Source organism: Rhinoraja longicauda, chromosome 21 (genome assembly GCF_053455715.1).
Source record: "Rhinoraja longicauda isolate Sanriku21f chromosome 21, sRhiLon1.1, whole genome shotgun sequence".
NCBI classification, from domain to species: Eukaryota; Metazoa; Chordata; class Chondrichthyes; order Rajiformes; family Arhynchobatidae; genus Rhinoraja; species Rhinoraja longicauda.
The window spans coordinates 33,065,200-33,089,779 of NC_135973.1; the positions used below are offsets into that span (position 1 = coordinate 33,065,200).

At 44.3% G+C, this 24,580-nt stretch overlaps 1 protein-coding gene across 1 annotated transcript in view; it reads left to right on the forward strand.

The window, feature by feature from the left end:
• The window catches only part of dnah3 (dynein axonemal heavy chain 3), a 174,413-nt gene that overhangs the window by 124,725 nt on the left and 25,108 nt on the right, over positions 1–24,580 (forward strand). The window contains exons 41-52 of the mRNA XM_078418267.1: positions 1,176–1,412; positions 1,505–1,605; positions 2,222–2,516; positions 3,402–3,581; positions 6,084–6,207; positions 9,142–9,298; positions 12,831–12,974; positions 14,833–15,499; positions 17,409–17,574; positions 18,241–18,457; positions 18,849–19,031; positions 20,605–20,803. Of these exons, the coding sequence (XP_078274393.1) occupies positions 1,176–1,412; positions 1,505–1,605; positions 2,222–2,516; positions 3,402–3,581; positions 6,084–6,207; positions 9,142–9,298; positions 12,831–12,974; positions 14,833–15,499; positions 17,409–17,574; positions 18,241–18,457; positions 18,849–19,031; positions 20,605–20,803 (2,670 nt within the window). The remainder of the gene's footprint in view (positions 1–1,175; positions 1,413–1,504; positions 1,606–2,221; positions 2,517–3,401; positions 3,582–6,083; positions 6,208–9,141; positions 9,299–12,830; positions 12,975–14,832; positions 15,500–17,408; positions 17,575–18,240; positions 18,458–18,848; positions 19,032–20,604; positions 20,804–24,580) is intronic.

Sequence of the window (24,580 nt, forward strand, 5' to 3'; positions counted from 1 at the left end):
TTTATAGTGCAGTACTTTTAACAAGAACTAATAAATTCCTGGTGTTTTGAACACACGAGGGAAGATCAGTTTCCCCATGTGCATTTTTTTAGACATTTTTGTGCACCCTGGGTGATGCTCCGATTAAGGCCAACGACCAAACTGTGACTGTTTTAGTCAAAGCTCCAGCCTTGGGCACAAATGAGAGCAGATTGAATATTTTTGGAACTGCAGGATAACATCTGATTCACATCAAGGCTCCAAGAATAACTGATACCAGAAAGAGCCTAGTCGAATTTCCCAAATAACATAAAATAACGTAGAAACGACCATTATCACATTTCACACCACATAATCGGTTTTCAGATGCATAATGCTGGAAGAGTAATTGAATAGGATCTAACAAAAATCATGAATTGATTAGTTCTGTGTAGGGAAGCTGGAGAAAGGGAAAGGGATCAAGGGTTATGCTGATAGACAATAGACAATAGACAGTAGGTGCAGGAGTAGGCCATTCGGCCCTTCGAGCCAGCACCGCAATTCAATGTGATCATGGCTGATCATTCTCAGATAGAATTAGATGAGAGGAAGATCAAATGGAACATTAAGTGTGGTTGGGATTAGATGAGTTTAATATCCTTTCAAAGCCTATATAATGCTGAATAAAACCACTCAAGGAACCTAAATAATGAGTATCCGGATAGAATGTGCAATCCTCACGAGGTTAAGGGTGAGAAGACCCCAGTTACGGGCGGCACGGTGGCGCAGCGGTAGAGTGGCTGCCTTACAGTGAATGAAGTGCAGGAGACCCGGATTCGATCCCGACTATGTTGAGTTTGTACGTTCTCCCCGTGACCTGCGTGGGTTTTCTCTGAGATCTTCAGTTTCCTCCCACACTCCAAAGACGTACAGGTTTGTAGGTTAATTGGCTTGGTAAATGTAAAAATTGTCCCTAGTGGGTATAGGATAGTGTTAATGTGCGGGGATCGCTGGACGGCACGGACCCGGTGGGCCGAAAGGGCCTGTTTCTGTGCTGTATCTCTCAACTAAACGAAACTAAAGTTCCCTTCTTCCTTCCCACTAAGTTGATTTAATAACAAACTTTTGGCTTTCGTTTGGTTTGTGGTCTAGCTTGCAGCAGTTTCAAAGGGAATTATGAATAGCTAACAATTAGTTTGTCTTTTTCCAATCTTTAGGTGAAATAGCTCGGTCAGGACAGGAGGATAGTGAAGAAATGTCAAGTCAGCAAATCACCCTGTGGCTGCAGGGCTTATTCCTCTTTGCTACAGTGTGGACCGTTGGTGCCACAATCAATGGGGAGAGCCGCAAGAAGTTTGATACTTTCTTCCGTAATTTGATTTTGGGAATGGATGACAATAATCCTCGTCCCAAGAGTGTCAAACTGACAAAAAACAATATCTTTCCTGAAAGAGGTTAGATTTGAACCAAATATAAAACTTTGAAAGTACAGGAACTCGAATTGATGTACTTAATCGTCTTTCTTATTATTATTATTATCATCCAGGAACTGTTTATGATTACTACTTCAAGAAGGTTGGCAGTGGACAGTGGACTCTGTGGACAGATTATATCGCCTCAGAAAAAGAGATCCCTTCAGGAGCCAAGGTTTTATGGCACTATATTATCATTTTTGGCCTCGGCTGAGATCAGTAGAATATTTGATGTTGAATGTACTATATCTTGCTTCCTTCGATGTTCCAGCAAAGCTGTCTCCTTATTAAATTAAAATAATTTATACAGTTTTAGCATTAATATTTAGATTATCAATCGAAAATCCCCCCCAAAAAATTGATCCTTAAAAAAGAGTCTTGCACAGCTGATTTCTGGCTGCAATTACCTCAAATGGATCTGCATTCTTAACAACTCAGAATTTGTAATTATATTATTTTTTAAAACCTGTAATTTTGATTTTGAAAATATTTCTTGGAAAATGTAATTTAAGTTAAGGGCTTGGTGCTGTGTTCCAAGCAGGAGAAACCTCGTGCCGTTTATCCCATGTCGTTGCCTTGTCTCCCCAAGCTTTGATTATCCAGCTTGCATTTATCAGCTTTGAAATTTAGATCCCCCAGGTATCTTAGTATACCCAGAGATAAGAAACTTTATTAAAGAATTTTTATTGTTTTGGGGCACATACAAAAATTAAGCACTCTTATGTCTTGCCTTCCAACTTACTGCTGTTACATTGTTTATTTTTATTCCTTTAATTTATTTTGATTTACAGGTTTCAGACCTTATCATTCCCACCATGGAAACTGCTAGGCAGTCATTTTTCTTGGAGGTTTACATCTCGCACAAAATACCTCTGCTACTTTTGGGTCCCACTGGCACAGGCAAATCTGCACTTACAAACAGCTTCCTCATGCAGCTGCCCAAAGATCGTTACATTCCCAACTGCATCAGTCTCTCTGCTAGAACCTCGGCTAATCAAACCCAAGATATAATAATGTCAAAACTGGACAGGAGGAAGAAGGGGGTTTATGGTCCACCAGTTGGGAAAGAATCCATTGTCTTTGTCGGTAAGGGATCTATCTTTTGATTAGTTATGATGCAATATAAATACTTTGTAATGTAAAACTACTGTTTTGTTTAATAGTGGATCTTAAAGATTTATTAGTTTAGTTTATTGCCACGTGTACCGAGCGAGGTACAGTGAAAAGCTTTTCATTGCATGCTAACCAGTCAGTAGAAAAACAATACATGATTACAATCGATCCATTTATCTAACTCTTGCTGCTATTACTTAATACTGAAGATATGCCAATTTATAATAGATAATGGATCTATTGTCTATTACTATCTATTATCTATTATAAATTGGCACATGGTGCACTGCTTCTGTGTGTTTGGTGATTGTGCCACATGTGACATTTTCTTTGGAAATGCAGTGATTTGTACATTTCCTTCATAGAAACAGTCTAGACATTCAGTTGAGCACATTTCTTGACATTCACAAGCACCAAAATAGTGAGTTATGCCATTTCTGGCCTTGTGCCTTGGAACTCGTTGTCACATGGCCCCCACTTGATTTTTCAGGCCTTCAATAAGTTTCACCAAATGGGGGAGGAGTCAGCTAATTTAGAGTCATGCATTTGGCTGTGATTCAGATTTGGGCCCATATCTGAGGACTAGGAATTGTAAGGCCTCGGGTGGGCAGCAAGCGGCATGATAAGATTTTAACAGTATGACCGTTGGCAGATCAATTTCCCTCCTGGAATAAATAAAGTTCTATGGTATCGTGTCGTAAAGAGTTGTAGCCAGCGGCTGTAATCATGAAAAACCGCCAAGGGTCGGAGATGGGGAAATACAGCTTTATCAATTGCATTGGCATGTGCTACCAGCTGATTTTTCTTATACTTGTTCAGAGAGAGTCCTGATCTAGTATGTTCATGTGCTGATTCCAGATGATCTTAATATGCCATCAAAGGAAATTTATGGAGCCCAGCCACCCATTGAGCTCCTTCGACAATGGATTGATCATGGTCATTGGTATGACAGGAAAGATACATCAAAACTTACCATTATAAATGTATTGTTTATTTCGGCAATGGGTCCCCCTGGAGGAGGAAGAAATGACATAACAGGTAAGAACATTGGTTGTAAATGGCAAATAATATAATCAAGAGTATTTTGGCTTTAAATACATTCTGACATTAGAAATCAATAAGTTTTGACAATATTTTTATAAGTGCATCTCAATTTCCTTGACAGGCAGCTCTCATTTTAGATTAACTGTTATTTGTTCATCTGAATTTACACTTACCAAGACATTGATATTGTAGTTGCTCTATGTACGTTGGTCCCTATTATGATATTGCACAATGGCACAACAGATAGTGTCACTGAAAGCAGCAGGTGACCTGGGTTCCATCTTGACCTCTGGTGTTGTCTGTGAGGAATTTTCAGATTCTCACTGTGACTGTGAGTTTCCCCAGATGCTCTTGTTTCTTCCCTTATCACAAAGACATGGTGGTTAGTAGACTCATTGGCTATTGTAAATTGACCCTAGCGCAGGTAGGCTTCCAGAGCATCTGAGCAGAGAGAATGGATTAAAGGCAAATAAGTGGACAAATAAGTTGGCACTGATGAGATTATTCTGAGAGTCCGTATAGATTCCATAATAATAAAGGTCATAAAAAATAGGAGCAGAATTAGATCAAGTCGGCCCACCGAGTCTCTTCCGCCATTCAGTCGTAGCTAACCTATTTTTCCTTCTCAACCCCATTCTCTTGCCATTTCCCCAGAACGTTTTACGTCCTTACTAATTAAGAATCGATCAGTCTCTGCTTTATAAATAACCAATGATGGTATAGCTACAGGTGTTGCATCTCCTGCGGTTGCAGGGGAAGGTACCTGGGGAGGGGGTAGTTTGGGTGGGAAGGTACCTGGGGAGGGGTTGTAGTTGGGGCGGGAAGGTACCTGGGGAGGGGGTAGTTTGGGTGGGAAGGTACCTGGGGAGGGGGTAGTTTGGGTGGGAAGGTACCTGGGGAGGGGGTAGTTGGGGTGGGAAGGTACCTGGGGAGAGGGTAGTTTGGGTGGGAAGGTACCTGGGGAGGGGGTAGTTTGGGTGGGAAGGTACCTGGGGAGGGGGTAGTTGGGGTGGGAAGGTACCTGGGGAGAGGGTAGTTTGGGTGGGAAGGTACCTGGGGAGGGGGTAGTTTGGGTGGGAAGGTACCTGGGGAGGGGGTAGTTGGGGTGGGAAGGTACCTGGGGAGAGGGTAGTTTGGGCGGGAAGTGATGAGTTAACCAGGGAGTCGCTTGTGCAGCTTAAAACCCAGCGGTATGAATTTTGATTTCTCTAACTTCAAGTAACCCTTGCTTTCCCTCTCTTTCCGTCCCTCCCCCTCCCTAGTTCTCTGACTAGTTTCAGTCCTTCTGGTTAATTTTAGTGATTGAATGCCTCCTTGTCACCTTCCCCTCAGCTGACATGAACCATTCTACATTTTCTTATCATCATCTGCTTTGCTCCATCGTTTTCACACCTTACTCCGCCATCTCACTAGACTCCCTCTCCCCTGACTCTCAGTCTGAAGAAGGGTCTCGACCCGAAACGTCACCCATTCCTTCTCTCTAGAGATGCTGCCTGTCCCGCTGAGTTACTCCAGCATTTTGTGCAATATATCTTCCTTGGTTTAGAGAAGCTAGTTGGCGTGTAGCCTGGAGAATAACAATAGCACCCCCTTGAGACCAGTACCATAATATATCTGCCTTTCACACAAATGTTTCTTTTATCTTTCTGAAGGAAGATCTTCAGAGTGAACACATGATTTTAAGAGTGTAGTTTAAATTACAAACAGATCTTTGATACTTTAAGGTGACAGGTACAGATTCAAGGGTATGAGTTGTGCCAATAGATATAACATATATTCACATTATGATAGAAAATGAGAAAGCCATGATTCAACCCCCACTCTGTCACTTTGAGTTATGTAACTTAAATATAATGATCTCCAGGCATTCAGTCCTACATCCCAGGACAGAGCCTGTTCACTTGTCCTTTTCTTATTTCCATGCAGTACTCTGCCACTTAACTTCTGTGCAATTTTATTTAAAAACAGGGCTGGCTGAAACCAACTTTGGCATTAAAATGGCATAACCCACTGACACCATTATCACCCAGCAAGGAATGTATATTTAAATGTCACCCCCATTGGGTTCAGATTCACAGAATGATTGCATCAACAAGAGCAGGCCAATCACAGCAATGTCAAACAACCCCTCATGATCTCCAGAATTTTTTTTTTGTTGCCAGCATCGACGAGTTGGGCCGAAGGATCTGTTTCTATGCTGTTTTGCCCCCTGAATCTACAAACTATAAAACCTGAGTTGCTTTAAAAGAAGGAAATTCAGGAAGCATTCGGCAGATCAGGCTGTATCCCGAGAAAGGGAAACTATTCTGACAAAGGGTTATGGACCCGACACTTGGACTGTTTCATTTTTCACAGCCTGACCGGCTGGCTGTTTCTGGCGTTTTCTGTTTTTATTTCAGATTTTCAACATCTGAAGTTTTGTTTTAATTTTCAAACTTTGGTTGCTGTTCCCTGGAGCTTTGTATGATTTGAAGTCACTTATTTGTTTTTTGACAGGACGTTTCACTCGGCATTTGAATATTGTGTCCATTGATTCCTTTGATGATGATACCATGATGACGATTTTTACTTCCATTACGGAATGGCATTTTGCAAAAGGATTTGATAACACCTTTCAGCGGTAAGGATCAACCAAATTCAATTTAACTCCATGGTTGATGATTAGATTCTGTATGTGGAATGATGACACATAATCCATAACCAACTCAGCTAACATTGAACCATTCTACATTTCCTTATCATCGTTTGCTCTGATCTGTTGTTTTCACACCTTACCCCTCCATCATCATCGTCGGTGGTCACTCGAAGCGAGTATGACTGTCCTCTCCATAGGGTCGGACGCCTGTGCGTGACTTTGTTTAACCTGGGAAGACTGGTGCACAGACAGCCACCACACGGTCCTTGACAGATCTGGGTCAGGATCCAGTGGCATGGAGTCCAAGACGACCGGGGACCCTTTTCTGCTGCAGCCTTCATCCGCCTTCCCAGCCGTTGTGACGCTCCACTAAAGTCAGCCATCATCCTCCGCCTGTTCCACCGTTGAGGTCTTGGTTGGATTGCTCTTTGTCAGGGACCTCCCCCTCGACCTTATTGCCATGGGTGACCCTACCAGGAGCATAGCTCCAGACAGCATCGCTCTCAGGATCTCAGGACCACACAAGCTTCTCCACCACAACAAGGTGACAATCCACGGAGAAGCCCTCCATATCTTTAGTTTCCCTCTCCCCGACTCTCAATCTGAAGAAGGGTCTCCCGGAACGTCACCCATTCCTTCTCTCCAGAGATGCTGCCTGTCCCACTGAGTTACTCCATCATTTTGTGTCTACCAGGTCTCTCAATCAGTCCCTGTTCCAACGCTAAATCTAATTCAGTCTTCAAACCCATTTTCCTGCCATCACAATAATCACCTCATCCCATTTCCATAACATTTTTCAAATTTCCTTCTACCATCATTCTATTTTATACTAAAGCCTTGAATACTTGTTTTAGTACCTCGCCTGTATCCCCAGACATTCAGCACAACTTCCCTTCTGTGTCACTGAGCAGTCCTACCTTCTCCCTGGTTACCCTCTTGCTTTTAACATAGGTACAAAAAGCTCTGTGGGTTTCTTTAATCTAACTCACCAAAACCATTTTGTGGCCCATTTAGGTCGTTCTAATAGCCTGCTTGAGTTCTTTCCTCCTTTCTTTATATTCTTCAAAGGCCCTGTATGATTCTATCCTCTTAAACCTTGCATGCGCTTCCTGTTTCTTTTTGACCTCATTTACAACCACTCTGGCCATCCAAGGTTCCTTTATTTGCCATAGTTATCCCTCCTTACTGGAACATGCTGGTTCTGAACGTCGATCAACGGGCCTTTAAACAAATACCACAAGTCAGATGTGGACTTCCCACTAACAATTGCTCCCTGTGTACCCTCCCGAGCTCCAGCCTAATAATGTTATCATTTGCCTTTACCCTAATTTAGTACCTTCTTGCAAGGTCCATCCTTCTCCATATTCAAAACAATCTTAAAACTAATGGAGCTGCGATCACTATCCCCAACATGCTCTTCGACTGAAACACCATTCACCTGGCCAGGCTCTTTTCCAACACAAAGTCCAGTATGTTCCCTTCTCGGGTTGGGCTATCCACGTACAGTTTCAAGAAACTCTCTTGGGTACACCTCACCAAATCTGCCCCATCTAAGCCTTTAGTACGGATCAAGTTCCGAGTCAATTTTGGAGAAGTTAAAGTCACCCACTAAGACAACCTTGTTGCTTTGGCATCTTTCGGTAATTTGTCTACATATCTGTTTCTCTATTTCCAGTTTGCTACTGGGAGGGAGGGAGGGGGGGGGGGGGCTATTGTACAATCCCATTAGATTGCTTGCACCTTTCTTCTTTCTAAGCTCTACCCTTATCACCTCAGTAGATGAACCCTCCAGTGTGTCCTCTCTGAGTGCAGCCGTGGTAGTCTACCTCATTAGTAGCCCAACCCCTCCATCTCTTCTGCCTCCTACTCCATCATGTCTGAAACATCGAAACCCCGGAACATTAAGCTGCCAATCGTGTCCTTCTTGCAACCACGTTTCCGCAATATCCACAACATTATCGTCCCAATCACTGATCCAGGCTCTAAGTTTATCTGCTTTCTCCACAATATTCCTTGCATTATATATGACTATTTTTGGTAACTCTCCTATGAAGTGCTTTGGGATGCTGAGCTATATTAAAGGTGTTGTACAAATACAAGCTGTTATACAAGCTGTCCTCTCCCCTGACTCTCAGCATGAAGAAGGGTCTCGTCCCGAAACGTCACACATTTCTTCTCTCCAGAGTTGCTGCCTAGCCCGCTGAGTTACTCCAGCATTTTGTGTCTATCTCAGCTGTTACAATTGTTACTTTGAAACATATTAAGTTCTCAAAGCATCGTCTCCTTCCTGCAATGATAGCCTTCAAATTTATTTCTGATAAAATATTTAGTTACCTCCCCGTCTTAATGTTATGATATGAGTGGGACTACTTATGTTAAAGGCTCCATATAAAATGTTGTTGTTTGTCTGGGAAACATTGAATTGAATTAAATGGAAACAGTTCCTTCGGCCCACCATGTCCATGCTCACCATTGATCACCCGTTCACACCAGTTCCATCTTATCTCACTTTCATATCCACTTTCATGAGGCCTGGGTATCTGATGCTGTGTGGCAGTGCCTGAGGCCTGGGTATCTGATGCTGTGTGGCAGTGCCTGAGGCCTGGGTATCTGATGCAGTGTTCCAGTGCCTGAGGTCAGTGCCTGAGGCCTGGGTATCTGATGCAGTGTTCCAGTGCCTGAGGTCAGTGCCTGAGGCCTGGGTATCTGATGCAGTGTTCCAGTGCCTGAGGTCAGTGCCTGAGGCCTGGGTATCTGATGCTGTGTGGCAGTGCCTGAGGCCTGGGTATCTGATGCTGTGTGGCAGTGCCACTACCAGTTTCGCCACTATAATTTGCACCATAATCTGTGCATACATAATTTGTGGTATTTGCAGGGAGTATGAATTTAATGTTAAAATTAAGTTCTTTTTTATTATAGTTTGGGAAGGTTAATGGTGCAAGCTACCATGGCAGTGTACAAGGCTGCAATAAGCAGTTTTCTTCCAACTCCTTCCAAATCTCATTACGTGTTCAATTTGCGAGATTTCTCCCGGGTGATTAAAGGAGTGCTGTTATGCCCAAGCACACATCTCAAGGTGGGTGATCATGATTACTTTGGAACTTTAATGACAAACGTGCTTTGTCTCTTGAAATGAACACCAGGAATTCTTTAAAACATAAATCTAATATGTCTTTATATTAAAATATCCATCCCATGATGCGCTTAGCAATGTCACATTTTTCAGTTCATTGTGGAAAAAGTTCAGTTAGTCATTTGCATTTCTCATTGAATAATTATAATATGTAGTGAATACTTCTCTCTAAATACCAAAAGTTGATTACACGTTCCTTTACATTAACACTTCCTAGAAATGTTCAAGTCTTTAGCTTTATGGACAGATGTAATTATCACCAAAGATTGCACTTAGGTATTCCAAAGGTGTACGTATAGTTTTGTTCCAAAATAATTCTTAACTAAATTTCAATATTGCATTTAGCAGACACCAGTTACGATGTTAAGCGATACCAATTTTGTTTGGAATAACTGAAAATATTTACAATTTAGCTACCATGATGTCTTTTCACCTTGATTCAATTTGTTTAGTATATTCCAAAATGGGAATGATAAAAACCATCTCACATTGATTAGCACAATTTTTCCACATAATATGGAATGGGCAAAGTATTCGAGTTGTGCTAGTTGATTTTATAATAGAGCCCCAGGACTATTAGATTGCTTATTAAAATGGTGTAGTGGGCCAAGTAGGCCAAAAGAACGACAAGTAGGCAAGGTTAACAAAAGCGTGTTTACTGTATCTCTGGAACTCCAAAAGGGGATGAGAGTCATGCGGTCCTTGACCTTTATACTCCCGGCCGAAGTCCGCCTCCTTGGCTCGACCCATTCCCGTGCCGAGGGGTCGTGAGTGGTATGGCCCGACCCTCGGGAGCCGCCACAGGACCCCCCCCCAGAACCAGAGGCACGAAGCGCACCGGTGGTCGCACTAGTCGACCGAACCGTGTACGGTACCCGTCCGACGGGGGGTCTGGCGGGGGCTCAGCTGAAGGGACACCCGGGGGGGCTGGCGGGGGCACTGCTGGAGGGACAAACGGGGGCGGAGAAGGGGGTACAAATACCGGTCGAGATGAGGGGATCGGCGGGTGCGGTGTTGGAGGCACTTGTAAAGGGGGGCGCCCGCGCGGCCGAGGCTGTGCAACCCGCACCGGCTGGTCAATGTCCAAGTGCGCTGGCTTGAGGCGATTAATTGACACGGCCTCCGGTCGGCCCCCCATGTCCAACACAAAAGTTGTCTCACCGTGCTTCAGCACCTTGAAAGGGCCCTCATAAGGTCTCTGAAGCTGTGCTCGATGGGCGTCGCGGCGGAGAAAAACGTAGGCACAATCTCGAAGGGCCAATGGGACGTGCGGGTGGAACGTCCCATGGTGAGACGTAGGGACGGGTGCCAGTTTTCCCACTCGCTCACGAAGGCGCTGTAGGGTGGACGAGGACGGTTCCTGCTGCCCTGGCGATGAGGGCACGAACTCCCCGGGCACGGTGAGCGGCGACCCGTAGACGAGCTCGGCTGATGACGTTGCGAGGTCCTCCTTGGGTGCCGTCCGGATGCCTAATAAGACCCACGGCAGTGCGTCCATCCAATCGGGGCCGGAGAGTCGTGCCTTCAACGCAGCCTTGAGCTGCCGGTGGAACCTCTCCACCAGGCCGTTAGCCTGCGGATGGTAGGCCGTGGTGTGGTGAAGCCGAACCCCTAACAGCTCAGCCATGGCTGACCACAACTCAGAGGTGAACTGTGGTCCCCGGTCTGATGTAAGGTCCACCGGCACCCCAAAGCGTGCGATCCAATTTGCAGCCAATGCTCGAGCACACGTGGCCGTGGACGTGTCGGTCAATGGTATGGCCTCTGGCCACCGGGTGAACCTGTCAACCACCGTGAGGAGGTGAGTAATGCCCCTCGAAGTCGGGAGGGGACCCACAATGTCCACGTGCAGGTGGTCAAATCGGCGGTTTGGCAGGCCGATTTGCTGGAGAGGCGCCCGGACGTGGCGCTGGATCTTCGCCGTCTGGCACGCGACGCAGGTGCGGGCCCAATTGCCAACCTGCTTGCGGAGACCGTGCCACATGAACCGTGTGGCCACCAGTGCGACTGTCGTCCGGATGGATGGGTGAGCCAACCCGTGGATTACATCGAAAATCCGCCTGCGCCAGGCAGCAGGCACGATGGGGCGTGGTTGGCCCAATGACACGTCGCACAAAATTGTCGCTCCATTGGGGCCGAGAGGGACATCCTCAAGGCGGAGGCCGGAGATGGCAGTCCGGTAGGCGGGTATCTCGTCGTCCACCAGTTGAGCCACCGCCAGGGCTGAATAGTCAATGCCAGGCGCCACATCCAAAACCACCTCGACGGCGGGGCGCGACAACGCGTCGGCCACCCGGTTTTCCACCCGGATGGATTTGAGCTGGAAATATACCTCAGCTTGCTGGAACCAGACGTGGGGTCGGTGGGTCCAAAAGGTAGGGAGGGCTACAGAAATTGCCTCGATAGCCGGTGTAGCGCCCTCGGACAGCGAGGCGAAGGCTGCGCTCCATGTCTTGTCCATTTTTTCTATAATGGACCGTTCGGGGTCACCAGTGTAGTGGGCCAAGTAGGCCAAAAGAACGACAAGTAGGCAAGGTTAACAAAAGCGTGTTTACTGTATCTCTGGAACTCCAAAAGGGGATGAGAGTCATGCGGTCCTTGACCTTTATACTCCCGGCCGAAGTCCGCCTCCTTGGCTCGACCCATTCCCGTGCCGAGGGGTCGTGAGTGGTATGGCCCGACCCTCGGGAGCCGCCACAATGGTCAATAATCAAAACTCCTATTCGTCCATTGCAGGGAAGTAGTTTTTACTATGTGGAAGGTTCCCCCAGCAAATATCTTTGTACCAACCAATCAGGGCGACAGAGTGGCGCAGCGGTAGAGTTGCTGCCTTACAGCGCCAAAGACTATGACTATGGGTGCTGTTTGTACGGAGTTTGTACGTTCTGAAATACCCACTTTTCCCCAATGAAAATATTGCCTGCTGACAAAGTCTTACAAATATGGCCACTACAGATATTATAAGTGTGGTGACCATTTTTGTAAGACTTTTAAATTCATCTCAGATGTTATTTGCTTCATCGACAGACTCAATAGAGATTTTATTTAAAGAAAGGCATAATTTCCAACTGTTTATAGCATCTGTAAGATGCTGTCGGACCTGCTGAGTTCCTCCATTCATTTGTTATTTACTCAAGATGCCAGCATCTGCAGTCTCTTACGTCTCCACTACTAAATGCTTTGCAAACTACATGGGAATGAATAGACATAGTGCCATGAAAATCCTACGCTTTTGCAAAGACGTTTGTTCATTTGAAGCAATGTTGGACAAAAATGGTAGGAGTTTAGCAGATGTACATTGAGCAAAGATTGGAGCCTCTCAAATATGGGATTAAAAAGCACATTCCACTGAAGCACTTGTGTTGTACACTGTGGTCATTTAGGATTGTAACTCGTGCTCTCAACTATTTCATTTGTAGGAAAAAAGAGCCCGAGATATCTTCAGTTACTAACGGTGAATGATTTTCTCTCACAGGAGGGTGACAAACTAATTCGTCTCTGGATTCACGAAGTTTACAGAGTCTTTTATGACAGACTGATTGCGGAAGAAGACAGGCGGACATTCTTCCAAATCATCAAAGAAACCACATCAAATTTCTTTAAGCAAACTGTTGATAAGGTGATGTTAAATAATTATATTTTTACTACATTTTTATAATTGCCTTGGTAGAAAAGGAGCAGACTGAGGTTGGGGCATAACACTGGTAATGTGGAAAATTAGTCAGCTATGTTTGTCCAGGCATTGGCCATCTCTAACAAGAGAGTCTTACAACATACCCTTGATATTCAGTGGGACTACCATTGCTTATCCCACACCATTAACATCCTATGGGGAGGAGTCACCATTGGTCCAACCACATATACAGTGAGCAGGTCGGAGGCTGATTAACTTGTGGCACTCTTTCCACCATTGAAGAGGCACAAATCAGGACTATGATGGAAGTTTTTCTACCTGCCTGGGCAACCCACAAGAGGCACAACAACAACCAGAATGTGGGAAGGAATTGCAGATGCTGGTTTACACCGAAGATAGACACAAAATGCTGGAGTAACTCAACGGGACAGGCAGCATCTCCAGAGAAAAGGAATTGGTGACGTTTCAGTTCGAGACCCGTTTTCAGACTGAATGGGTGACGTTTTGGGTCGAGACCTTCAGACCTCTCCAGTCTGAGAAGGGTCTCGACCTGAAACGTCACCCATTCCTTCTCTCCAGAGATGCTGCCTGTCCCGCTGAGTTATTCCAGCATTTTGTGTCTAACATCCAGAATGAAGCAGTTCTCCCAGCAGGAGGTCACTGACCTCCAACGTTGGGCCACACCAGAAGTGTCCAAAGATTGTCCTGAGGTTTTCTGGGAGAGGTCTGGGGGTTGTGCACTAGACTTCAGGCTTCGGGTAGTGCAAATCCTGGGATTGGGCATGGCTGGGGTAAGAGGGCGGATTTGGCAATTGTGAATTGACCACTGAAGAGGGTGAGTCACATTGGTCAGTGGGTGGTCCAGCTCTTGGAGAGAGAGTGAGTACCAGCAGCAGGAGAAGAGGAAAGGGGTGGGGACCAAGTAAGGATGTCATTAGAGGAAAGGGGTCAGAGATAGAGTGACCGAGAGAAGGGATTAGAATTGGGAAGGGGGTTGATAATTTAATTCATAACCCCCAATTTAGACATGTAGACAATGGAAAGGCAGTGTAGATTCAGGAGTGAGCTTCCTTGTTGCCCAATCCTTCTCTCCAAAGTTGCTGCCTGTCCCGCTGAGTTACTCCAGCATGTTGTGTCTATCTGCAGTAGATCAAGCTTGCTTAGACTTCCTCTTAGTCGGTGGAGTCATTGTCTCACACTTATGTGCTGTGAGTATTGCCCAGGACTTGCTGAATAGGCAATTATGTGCTACAATTATATGGAGTTTAAGGGTGAAAAGTGATCAACTCTGCCAAGTCTGGAGACCAGGTAGAGTTCCTGAATATTGTCTGTTCTTGTGGTCTTTATCCTGCTGTTCTTTCACTTCATTCCTTCCATGATAACATAGTGCGATATGAGTGATGTGGATGGGAATTTTGGGGCTGGAGGAGTTGCTGAAGAAAAGGATTTGTTCTTGCTGTTCAGGCTTTGTTTCCTATGCATGCTGCACACATTGGATTTGATGCGTTTACATGCACCATTGTGGTTGGTGATGCCAAATCAGTGTTGGATGAGGATTAATATCACCTACTATCCATTTGCTTATTCCAACAATTCAGCTGTACAATTCAATTTGACAAATAGTGAACAACACCGTGTAACCTTGCAATTATAATTTGTGAATGGAACTCTTATCAATTTGTTCTTGCATCAGGGAATGAGCTACTTTCTGAAACTGTGACTTATTTTTAAGGTTTAAGAATTGATATCTATTCTGATGATCTTTTGTTCAGTTTTTAATGTTTTTTTTAAAGAAATACATCACAGTCTGTTATGAAATTCAGTATCCATTCATCTCCCACAGGTTTTGAGCCACTTGACTCGATCAGGAAAAGTTACGGATGACAATATCCGAAGTCTATTTTTTGGAGATTATCTAAAGCCAGATTCTAATTTGAAGGCTTATGACGAGATCATAGACTTAAAACTACTGACGTCAATCATGGAATACTATCTGTCCGAGTACAACAACGTCAGTAGAACTCCAATGGCCTTGGTTATGTTCAAGTTTGCTATTGAACACATCTCAAGAATATGCAGAGTGCTAAAGCAGGACAATGGTCATCTGCTTCTGGTTGGTGTTGGTGGGAGCGGCAGACAGAGTGCTACGAAATTGTCCACCTTTATGAATGACTTCAATCTCTTTCAAATTGAAATTACCAAGAACTATGGCAAGAATGAATGGAGAGATGATGTTAAGCGAGTAATGATCAAAACTGGAGTTGAGAGCACTCAAACCGTCTTTATGTTTAATGACAGCCAAATTAAAGATGAGTCATTTGTCGAAGACATCAACATGTTGTTGAACACAGGGGATGTACCCAATATCTTCCCAGCAGATGAGAAAGCTGAGCTGTTGGAAAAGATGCAAGCGGTGGCCAGGGCAGATGGGAAGAGAATTGAAGCCACTCCATTGTCATTGTACAATTACTTCATTGAGAAAGTAAAAGCTAACTTGCACATTGTGTTAGGTAAGATTTAATATTCCTGCATAACCGCAAAGACTAGACTTCAAAAACTACTGTAGGAAATGTGAATTCCTTTTGGACATTCTGAAATCATGAAAGGTACAGTATATAAATGCAAGTATTTCTTATCCATCCATCTAGGCTTCCACAGGTTCAGAACATACAACAGTACAGCAAAGGAACAGACTCTTCAGCCCATGATGTCTGTGCCAAACATGACACTAAATTAAACCAATCCCTTCTACCTACACATGATCTATATGCCTATCTCAAATCTTCATAAACACCACTAGTGTATCTGCTTCCACCATCTCACGTTCCAGGCACCTAACGCTTTTTGTGTAAAGACTTGTCCTGCACTTCTCCATTAAACTTTCCTCCTCTCACCTTAAATTTCTGTCCTCTAGTACCTGATATTTCCAACCTGGGCAAAAGAATTCTGACCGTCTACCCTATCCATGCCTCTTGTAGTTTTATAAACTTCTATCAAGTCTTCTCCCAGTCACTGATGCACCACAGAAAACAATCCAAATTTGCCCAACCCCTCCGTATAGCTAATGCCCTTTAATCCAGGCATCATCCTGTTAAACCCTTCTGCACTCTCTCTAAAGCCCCCCAAAACAAAACTGCATACAATACACTAAATCTGGCATAACCAGTTTTATAAAGCTGCAACATGACTTCTTGACCTTTATGCTGAATGCCCCGACTGATGAAAACAACATCTTCTCTACCACCCTATTTATTTGTATTGCTACTTTCAGGGAGCTATGGACTTGGACCCCACGATCTCTCTGTATATCAATGCTGTTAAGCGTCGAGACCAGACTGAGTCAGGGGAAAGGGAAATGAGAGATATAGACGGTGAAATAGAGAGATATTGAAGAAATGAATGAAAGATGTGCAAAAAGTAACAATGATAAAGGAAACAGTCCATTGTTAGCTGTGGGCTAGGTGAAAATGAGTTATACAAGCAATGAAACTCACCAGGATGACAGTGAAACTAGTACAACGACTAGGGTGGGGGATGGACAGAGAGAGAGGGGATGCCAAGGTTACTTGAAGCTCTTCCACTGAAATGTCAGTCACCTGGCCAGTCAATTCCCGCAGCGGTAGAGTTGCTGTCTTGCAGTGCCAGGGACCCGGGTTCAATCTTGACTGTGGGTGCTGTCTGTATGGAGTTTGTACGTTCTCCCTGTGACCACATGGGTTTTCTCTGGGTGTTCGGTTTTCTCCCACATTCCAATGACGTGCAGATTTGTAGCTTAATTAGCTTCTGTGAATTGACCCTGGTGTTTAGGATAGAACTAATATACGGGTGTTTGCTGGGTGGTGTAGACTCCGTGGGCCAAAGGGCTTGTTACCATGCTGTATCTTTAAACTAAACTAAACTTTAAAGGTGTTCTACTTTATGGAGTATACATCTACTCGACTCCATCATCACAAGCCCGGTCAAGGTAGTCCATTTTAACTTGAATCAAAAGAAGGCATCATCTAGATATACCAAGCTGTACCACATGGAAACAGGCCTTCGGCTCAACTTGTCCATACTGACAAGATGTCTATCTAAGCCAGTCCCATCTGCCCGTGCAAATGAATTTTGCCTGAGTGGTATTAAGATATCCAATGCTCATCATATGATGGCCCTGCACATCTGCCAGATTGTGTTTGTAAACACATTATTTGTACAGATATGGCAAACAAATATAGTTTTTACTAGACCAAGTGAACCCATTGGGCCCAAACCTCTCCTGCATTGGTGCAGCACCCTGTCCTCTCCCCTCCCCCTCCCTCCCCTCCTCCTCCCCTCCCCTCCTCACTTCCCCTTCTCCCTCTCCATCCCCTTCAACCCCCCTTATCCACCCTCCTCCCCCTCCCTCCCTCCATTAATCGATTTTGTGTTTCTCAACAGTCATGAGCCCAATTGGAGATGCCTTTCGGAATCGTTTGCGAATGTTCCCTTCACTCATAAATTGCTGTACCATTGATTGGTTCCAAGTTTGGCCACTTGATGCTTTAGAAATGGTGGCACACAAATTTTTGGAAGATGTAGAATTGGAGTTTGAAGTCAGGAAAGAGTAAGTTTACAAGTGACATTTACTTGCCATATAATAACAATTTCTGTGGTGTCCACAATTTTATTTTTTAATTGAAAGCTTGCAAATCTACAGTGGAATCTAAAATGCAAATTATATTAAAATGTTTTTTTAATTAAACTGAAAGCAGTAAATATCACACATTACATGGGTCGCTATGAAGTTCTGAATCCAGTCAATGATAGATTTTTCGCTTTTAAATAAAGCTGATAGCGATTATCTTTGTATCCAAAATTCAGCTGTGATGTTTACTCATTATAATACTGTTACACAACCTGTTTAATCATTGTTATTTCCTCAGATGAATGCTTCGCTCAGCTTATTTTTTATCAAGACGTTATTGCTTTTTAATCTTCAGCACTACAATGGAAGATCAAATTTGTATTTTTATTGCTAATGCATTCTCATTTGCAATACCTGTCATTATTTTATGCGATCATCACAGTTTTCCTGTCACACTGCAGATTAAATCAACTAGTTCATGAAGACCTTACAAGTTGTAACTTGATCAATAGTTTCAGTGTAATTTTCAATGTGAAACAAATTTCAACAAAAATTTTTTGGCATGTGCCCGAGGTACAGTGCAAAGCTTTTGTTGCGTGCTACAGTTTTACAATCAAGATCTTGAGTATTTCCATGTTTTTACAGAGTTGTTGCATTGTGCAAGTATTTCCAAGCGAGTGCAAGAAACCTGTCAACACAATATTTCTCAACATTGCGGAGGTACAACTATGTAACTCCTACCTCCTACCTAGAATTGATCCTGACCTTTAAAGTTCTTCTTAATAAGAAAAGACATGAAATTGACCTGATGAGAAATCGTTATCTTGTTGGTCTGGATAAACTAGAATTTGCATCTTCACAGGTGAGTTTACTGGTTCGTCTTTCCATTACTACCTGAGATAACCTGTGACTGTAGGACACAGCTTTGATTTATTCTCCTTGTATTGTAATACACAGCAAGATATGGACTATATCTTCAATAAAAACTACCAATGATGAAGCATATGCTGTAGGTGGGTGGATTACTCTGTCAGTCTGCCATCTATTTGATAAAGTTCTACTTTTCATTTAAGCCAAGAAATCCAGCTATTTCTACTGTTGACATTTATGGCAGGACTTGAAAGATCTTCCCAGATCATACAGGATTGTTCTGCTCTCTGATGTTTCAGTACCACGGGCAGAATTTTTCGTGGCCACATTATATTTTATGCAGCTATTTCCAATTGTTGCTTTGTGTTGTGATCCATCATTAGGTGTCAGTTATGCAGAAGGAGCTAACAGACCTGCAGCCAGAGCTAATTAAGACATCTGCTGAGACTGCCAAGATGATGATAAAAATTGAACTGGAAACTGTTGAGGTTGATGCCAAAAGGGCGTTGGTGGCAGCTGACGAGGTAGTGGCTAATGAGGCAGCAGCCGCTGCACAAGCAATCAAGGTACAACCATGATAATAACACAAAACGCATTCTGATGAACAATTATTATTGCATTATTTCACTGCAAAGCTGATTTAATTTCCTTGGTAATATCAGGATTTGCTCCTGCCATTCACACTACTGTAAACCAATCTTATTTCTCCAAGTCAGGATCTGAATGGTATTTTCCCCAATTATATTTAGTTTAGTTTAGAGATACAGCAAGGAAACAGGCCCTTCGGCCCACCAGGTCCACGCCAACCAGCGATCCCCACACATTAACACTATCCTATACCCACTAGGGACAATTTTTACATTTACCAAGTCAATTAACCTACATACCTGTATTTCTTTGGAGTGTGGGAGGATACCGAAGATCTCGGAGAAAACCCATGCAGGTCACGGGGAGAACGTACAAACTCCGTACAGTCTCGAAGGAGGAGGTGAAGCAATCTCAGGCTTCTCTCTGCAGTTCACTCTTGCCAACAGTGGGTGGTCTGGTGGTCTCGGGCATATCCTCAGCTTTGGACTTAAAGAGGCAGAGCTGGCGGTCTCTGGATTCCCTATCTCCATACGCAGCTTTACTTTTTGGACCCTACTTTTTCCTCAGTCATTCTCTTCCTCTTATGTATTTATAACCAGACTTTTAGTTTAGAGATACAGTGCGGAAACAGGCCCTTCGGCCCACTGAGTCCGCACCGACCAGCGATCCCCACACACTTACACTACCTTACACACACTAGGGACAATTTTACATTTATGTCAATCCATTTAGCCTACAAACTTGTACGTCTTTGGAGTGTGGGAGGAAACCGAAGATCCCGGAGAAAACCCACACAGTCATGGGGAGAACGTATAGGCAAACACCCGTAGTCAGGATCAAACCCGGGTCTCCGGCGCTGCATTCGCTCTAAGGCAGCAACTCTACCGCTGCGCCACCATGCCGCCCTATATTCTAAACTCTTGTTGCAATGATTGGTGCAGGAGTGGGATGGTGGGAGGATACTGTAGTACCCTAATTTTGTAAATGCACCAAGCCTATCGATTAAGCATTGAGTCTATTGCATGATAGGATGTTGTCCTGGTGTTTCCCAATTGTTAATTGGCTGGGTAAATGTAAAAATTGTCCCTAGATTGTGTAGGGTAGTGTTAATGTACGGGGATCGCTGGGCGGCACGGACTTGGAGGGCCGAAAAGGCCTGTTTCCGGCTGTATATATATGATATGATATGATATGATAAGTGATAGGGGCAGAATTAGGCCTTTTGGCCCATCAAGTGTACTCTACCATTCAATCATGGATTGAATTTATTTATTAATTTACCACAAATAAAGTAGTGGATTATATTTTAACAATATGATCGTTGACAATTTAGGTTTGTTTACAGATGTCAATTAAACATTTTCCAGATTTGATTTAAGATAATCACTCCATGATCTAATTAACTTTGGTGGAAAACTGGGGATTGAAAATATGTTCTAAGAAGTGAATTGCTGACAACAAAAAAAATACTGGCTAGAGTTTTGTTTTTGTGGTAGTGAAGTCCAGCCTCTTCCTAATGTTTTATTTTATACCTTTTGAATGTTTCTGCAGGATGAGTGTGAGGGGGATCTTGCAGAAGCCATGCCAGCGCTGGAGGCCGCTGAATCAGCTCTTGATACTCTAAAGCCAGCTGACGTCACAGTCGTCAAGACTATGCAGAATCCACCAGGTCCCATAAAGCTGGTGATGGAAAGTATCTGTGTAATGAAAGGGATAAAACCAGAAAGAAAGCCAGATCCAAGTGGATCAGGTACAGTACTTATTTACTCATGGGATTATTTTAACTCTGCAATAATTCCTACCTCTTTTATAGTACTGTTACAATATAGGCAGTGAGGCACCCTCCAAGCAAAATCTGGTTTGAACCCACTGAACCAGATCATGCAGCTGTTTCATTGGACTTCGAATTATGATAGATCAATTTTATGCCTGAAATGAATATATCTTATTTTGCATGGCAGATAGCTGAATAAATATATTTTAACTGCTAAATGCTAAAATGCATATTTTACGATACATCCAACTCCCCCCAATGAAGGGCTAAAACCCCTTTTAAAATAAAAACTTCAGATGAAAAATTGCAAAGAAAATCTTTGATTATTTTGACCTTGATGGTTCATTCAGTTTAGTTAATATGGAACAGGATTTGCTTGCACTGTGACACCACTGTAATGTAGTCTGCCTTTATAAATCGGGATCATTAGGGGTGCAGAGTTGTTGCTTCTGTTGACCCATTCATTCTTCAGTGGATCCATGCCACTGATTGTGAAACTGATCGAGTGATACAGTGTGGAAACAGGCCCTTCAGCCCAACTTGCCCACACCAACCAACATGTCCCATCTACTCTGGTCCCATCTGCCCATATTCCTCTAAACCTGTCCTATCCATGTGCTTGTCTCTTAAAAATTGCGATAGTCCTCGCCTCAACTACCTCTTCTGGCAGCTCATCCCATATACCCACCACCCTTTGTGTGAAAAAGTTACCCCTCAGGTTCCTATTAAAACTTTTCCCCCCCTCATCTTAAATCTATGTCCCCGGGTTCTTGATTCTCCTACTCTAGGCAAGAGACTCAGTGCTTCTATCCGATCTATTCCTCTCATGGTTATGTACACCTCTGTAAGATTACCCCTCATCCTCCTGCAGTCCAAGGAATAGAGTCCTAGCCTTCTCAACCTCTCGCCATAGCTCAGGCCCTCGAGTCCTGGCATCATCCTCATTAAACACCTCTGCACCCTTTCCAGCTTGACAACATCTTTCCTATAACATGGTGCGCAGAACTAGGGTTGTCAACTGTCCCGTATTAGCTGGGCCATCCCGTATTTTGGGCTAAATTGGTTTGTCCCGTTCGGGACTGTCCTTGTCCCGTATTTGGCCCGGAGGGCGTTATTGGCCCTGTAGGCCCGGGGGCTGCTGTAGGCCCAGACAGTGTAGGCTAATGGAGTATGTTCGGGGAGCGGAGCCAAGTGTGTTCGCCTAACGGAGGTTGCATAGCAACCCGCCTCCCGGCCCGGGCAGCCACCATTGGTGGAGAGGAACCATGTGGCTGCAGGCTGGGTGAGGTCACGTGGGGCGCGGAGCGGTGATGTCACCTTGTCCCGTATTTGGGAGTGAGATAGTTGGCACCCATACCCAAAACTGAATGCAATACTCTAATTGCCTTACCAACATCTTATACAACTGCAACATGACGTCCCAACTTCTATACTCAATACTCTGACTGATGAAAGCCAATGTGCGAAAAGCCTTTTTGATCACAGTACTATCTACCTGTGCCACTTTCAATGAAGTATGTATCTGTACTCCTAGATCCCTCTGTTCTACAACACTCCACAGAGCCCAACCATTCACTGTGTAGGTCCTGCCTGTATTAGTATGTGGATCCAACTAGAGGAGGTACCATACTGGATCTTGTATTTGGAAATGAGCCTGGCCAGGTAATTGGTGTTGCGATGGAAGAAGAATTTGCAGATAGTGATCACCACTCCATCGGTTTTAAGATTGTTTTGAATAGGGAGATGTCTGGATGTTGGGGGGAGGTACATGATTGGGGCAAGACAGATTACAATGTCATTAAGCAGGAGCTATGGAGGGTAGATTAGGAGCAGTTGTAATTAGGTAAATCCAAAGATGACATGTGGGAGTCATTTAAAGGCCAGCTGATCAAAGTGCAGGCTCAGTATGTTCCAGTAAAGAGGAGGGATAAGGATGGCAAGGTAAGGGAACCATGGATGAGCAAGGAGGTTGTAAACTTGGTCAGGAAGAAAAAGTACGCGTATGTCAGGTTTAAGAAGGTGGCATCAGACAGGGCTTATGAGGAATATAAAGTGAGTAGGAAAGAACTCAAACTGGCGATTAGAGGGGCCAGAAGGGGCCATGAAATGTCATTTCGTGAGTCAAATTAAGGAAAATTCCAAGGCCTTTTATACATAGGTTAAAAGTAAGAGGGTGAGCAAGGAGAAGGTCGGGCCACTCAAAGTTAAAGGAGGGAATTAATGCATGGAGTTGCAGGATGTAGGTGAGGTGCTAAATTAATATTTTGTATTCACTTGGAGGACAGCGAGATCAGTGTGGAGAATACAAATGTACTAGGGCAGTTTGAGACCGAGAAGGAGGTGGTCGTGAGGCTCTTGAAGAACATTAGGGGGATGTCGCCAGGGCCTGATGGGATCTGTCCCAGGTTATTAAGGGAGACAGGAGGAGATTAAGGGGATGATGATCTTTGCTTCTTCTCTCGCCACAGGCAAGGTCCAGGAAGACTGGAGAGTGGCCAATGTTGTTCCTTTGTTTAAGTTATGAAGTAGAAAGAATCCAGGGAACTAGAGGCTGGTGAGCCTCATATCAGTGGTAGGGAAACTATTGGAGATAATTCTTCGGGGTTGGATTACCCCCATTTGGAAGAGAATGAGCTGCCAGCATGACTTTGTATGTGGCAGGTCATGTCTCCCTAACTTGATTTGACGTTTTGCAGGAGGTGACAAAGGAAATTGATAAAGATATGGCGATGGATGTTGCATACATGGAGATTTTGATAAGGTCACTCATGGTAGGCTGATCTAGAAGATTAAGAAGTACGGCATTCAAGATGACTTGTTCATATAGATTGAGAACTGGCTTATTCATTGAAGAAAGAGGGTTGTGGTGGAAGGTAGATATTCTGGCTGGAGATCTGTGTGTGGCCAGTGGATTTCTACAGGGATCTGTGCTGGGCCCTCCACTGTTTGTGACATATATAAACGATCTAGAGGTAAATGTAAGAAAAGCTGGAGTAACTCAGCGGACAGGCAACATCTCTGGAGAGAAGGAATGGGTGATGTTTTGTGTCGAGATCCTTCTTCAGATGTAGATGTATGTAGATGGGTTCACACAATGCTGGAGTAACTCAGCGGGTCAGGCAGCATCTCAGGAGAGAAGGAATGGGTGACGTTTCCGGTCGAGACCCTTCTTCAGACTGATGTCAGGGGAGGGGGCGAGGCAAAGAAAGGATGTAGTTGGAGATAGGAAGACAGTGGGAGAACTGGAAAGGGGGAGGGGAAATAGAGGGCTAGAGGAGCTATCTAAAGATAGAGAAGTCAATGTTCATACCGCTGAGGTGTGACCTGCCCAAGCGAAATATGAGGTGCTGTTCCTCCAATCTGCGTTGGGTCTCACTATGACAATGGAGGAGGCCCATGACAGAAAGGTCAGAGTGGGAGGGGGAGTTGAAGTGCTGAGCCACCGTGAGATCAGGTGAAACGATTGCCGAGCCTGTGTTTGGTCTCGCCGATGTGGAGAAGTTGACATCGGGAATAGCGGATACAATAGATGAGGTTGGAGGAGATGCAGGTGAACCTCTGCCTCGCCTGGAAAGACTGTTTGGGTCCTTGGATGGAGTCGAAGGGGGAGGTAAAGGAACAGGTGTTGCATCTCCTGCGGTTGCAGGGGAAAGTACCTGGGGAACGGGTGGTTTGGGTGGGAAGGGACGAGTGGACCAGGGAGTTACGGAGGGAACGGTCTCTGCGGAAAGCAGAAAGGGGAGGAGATGGGAA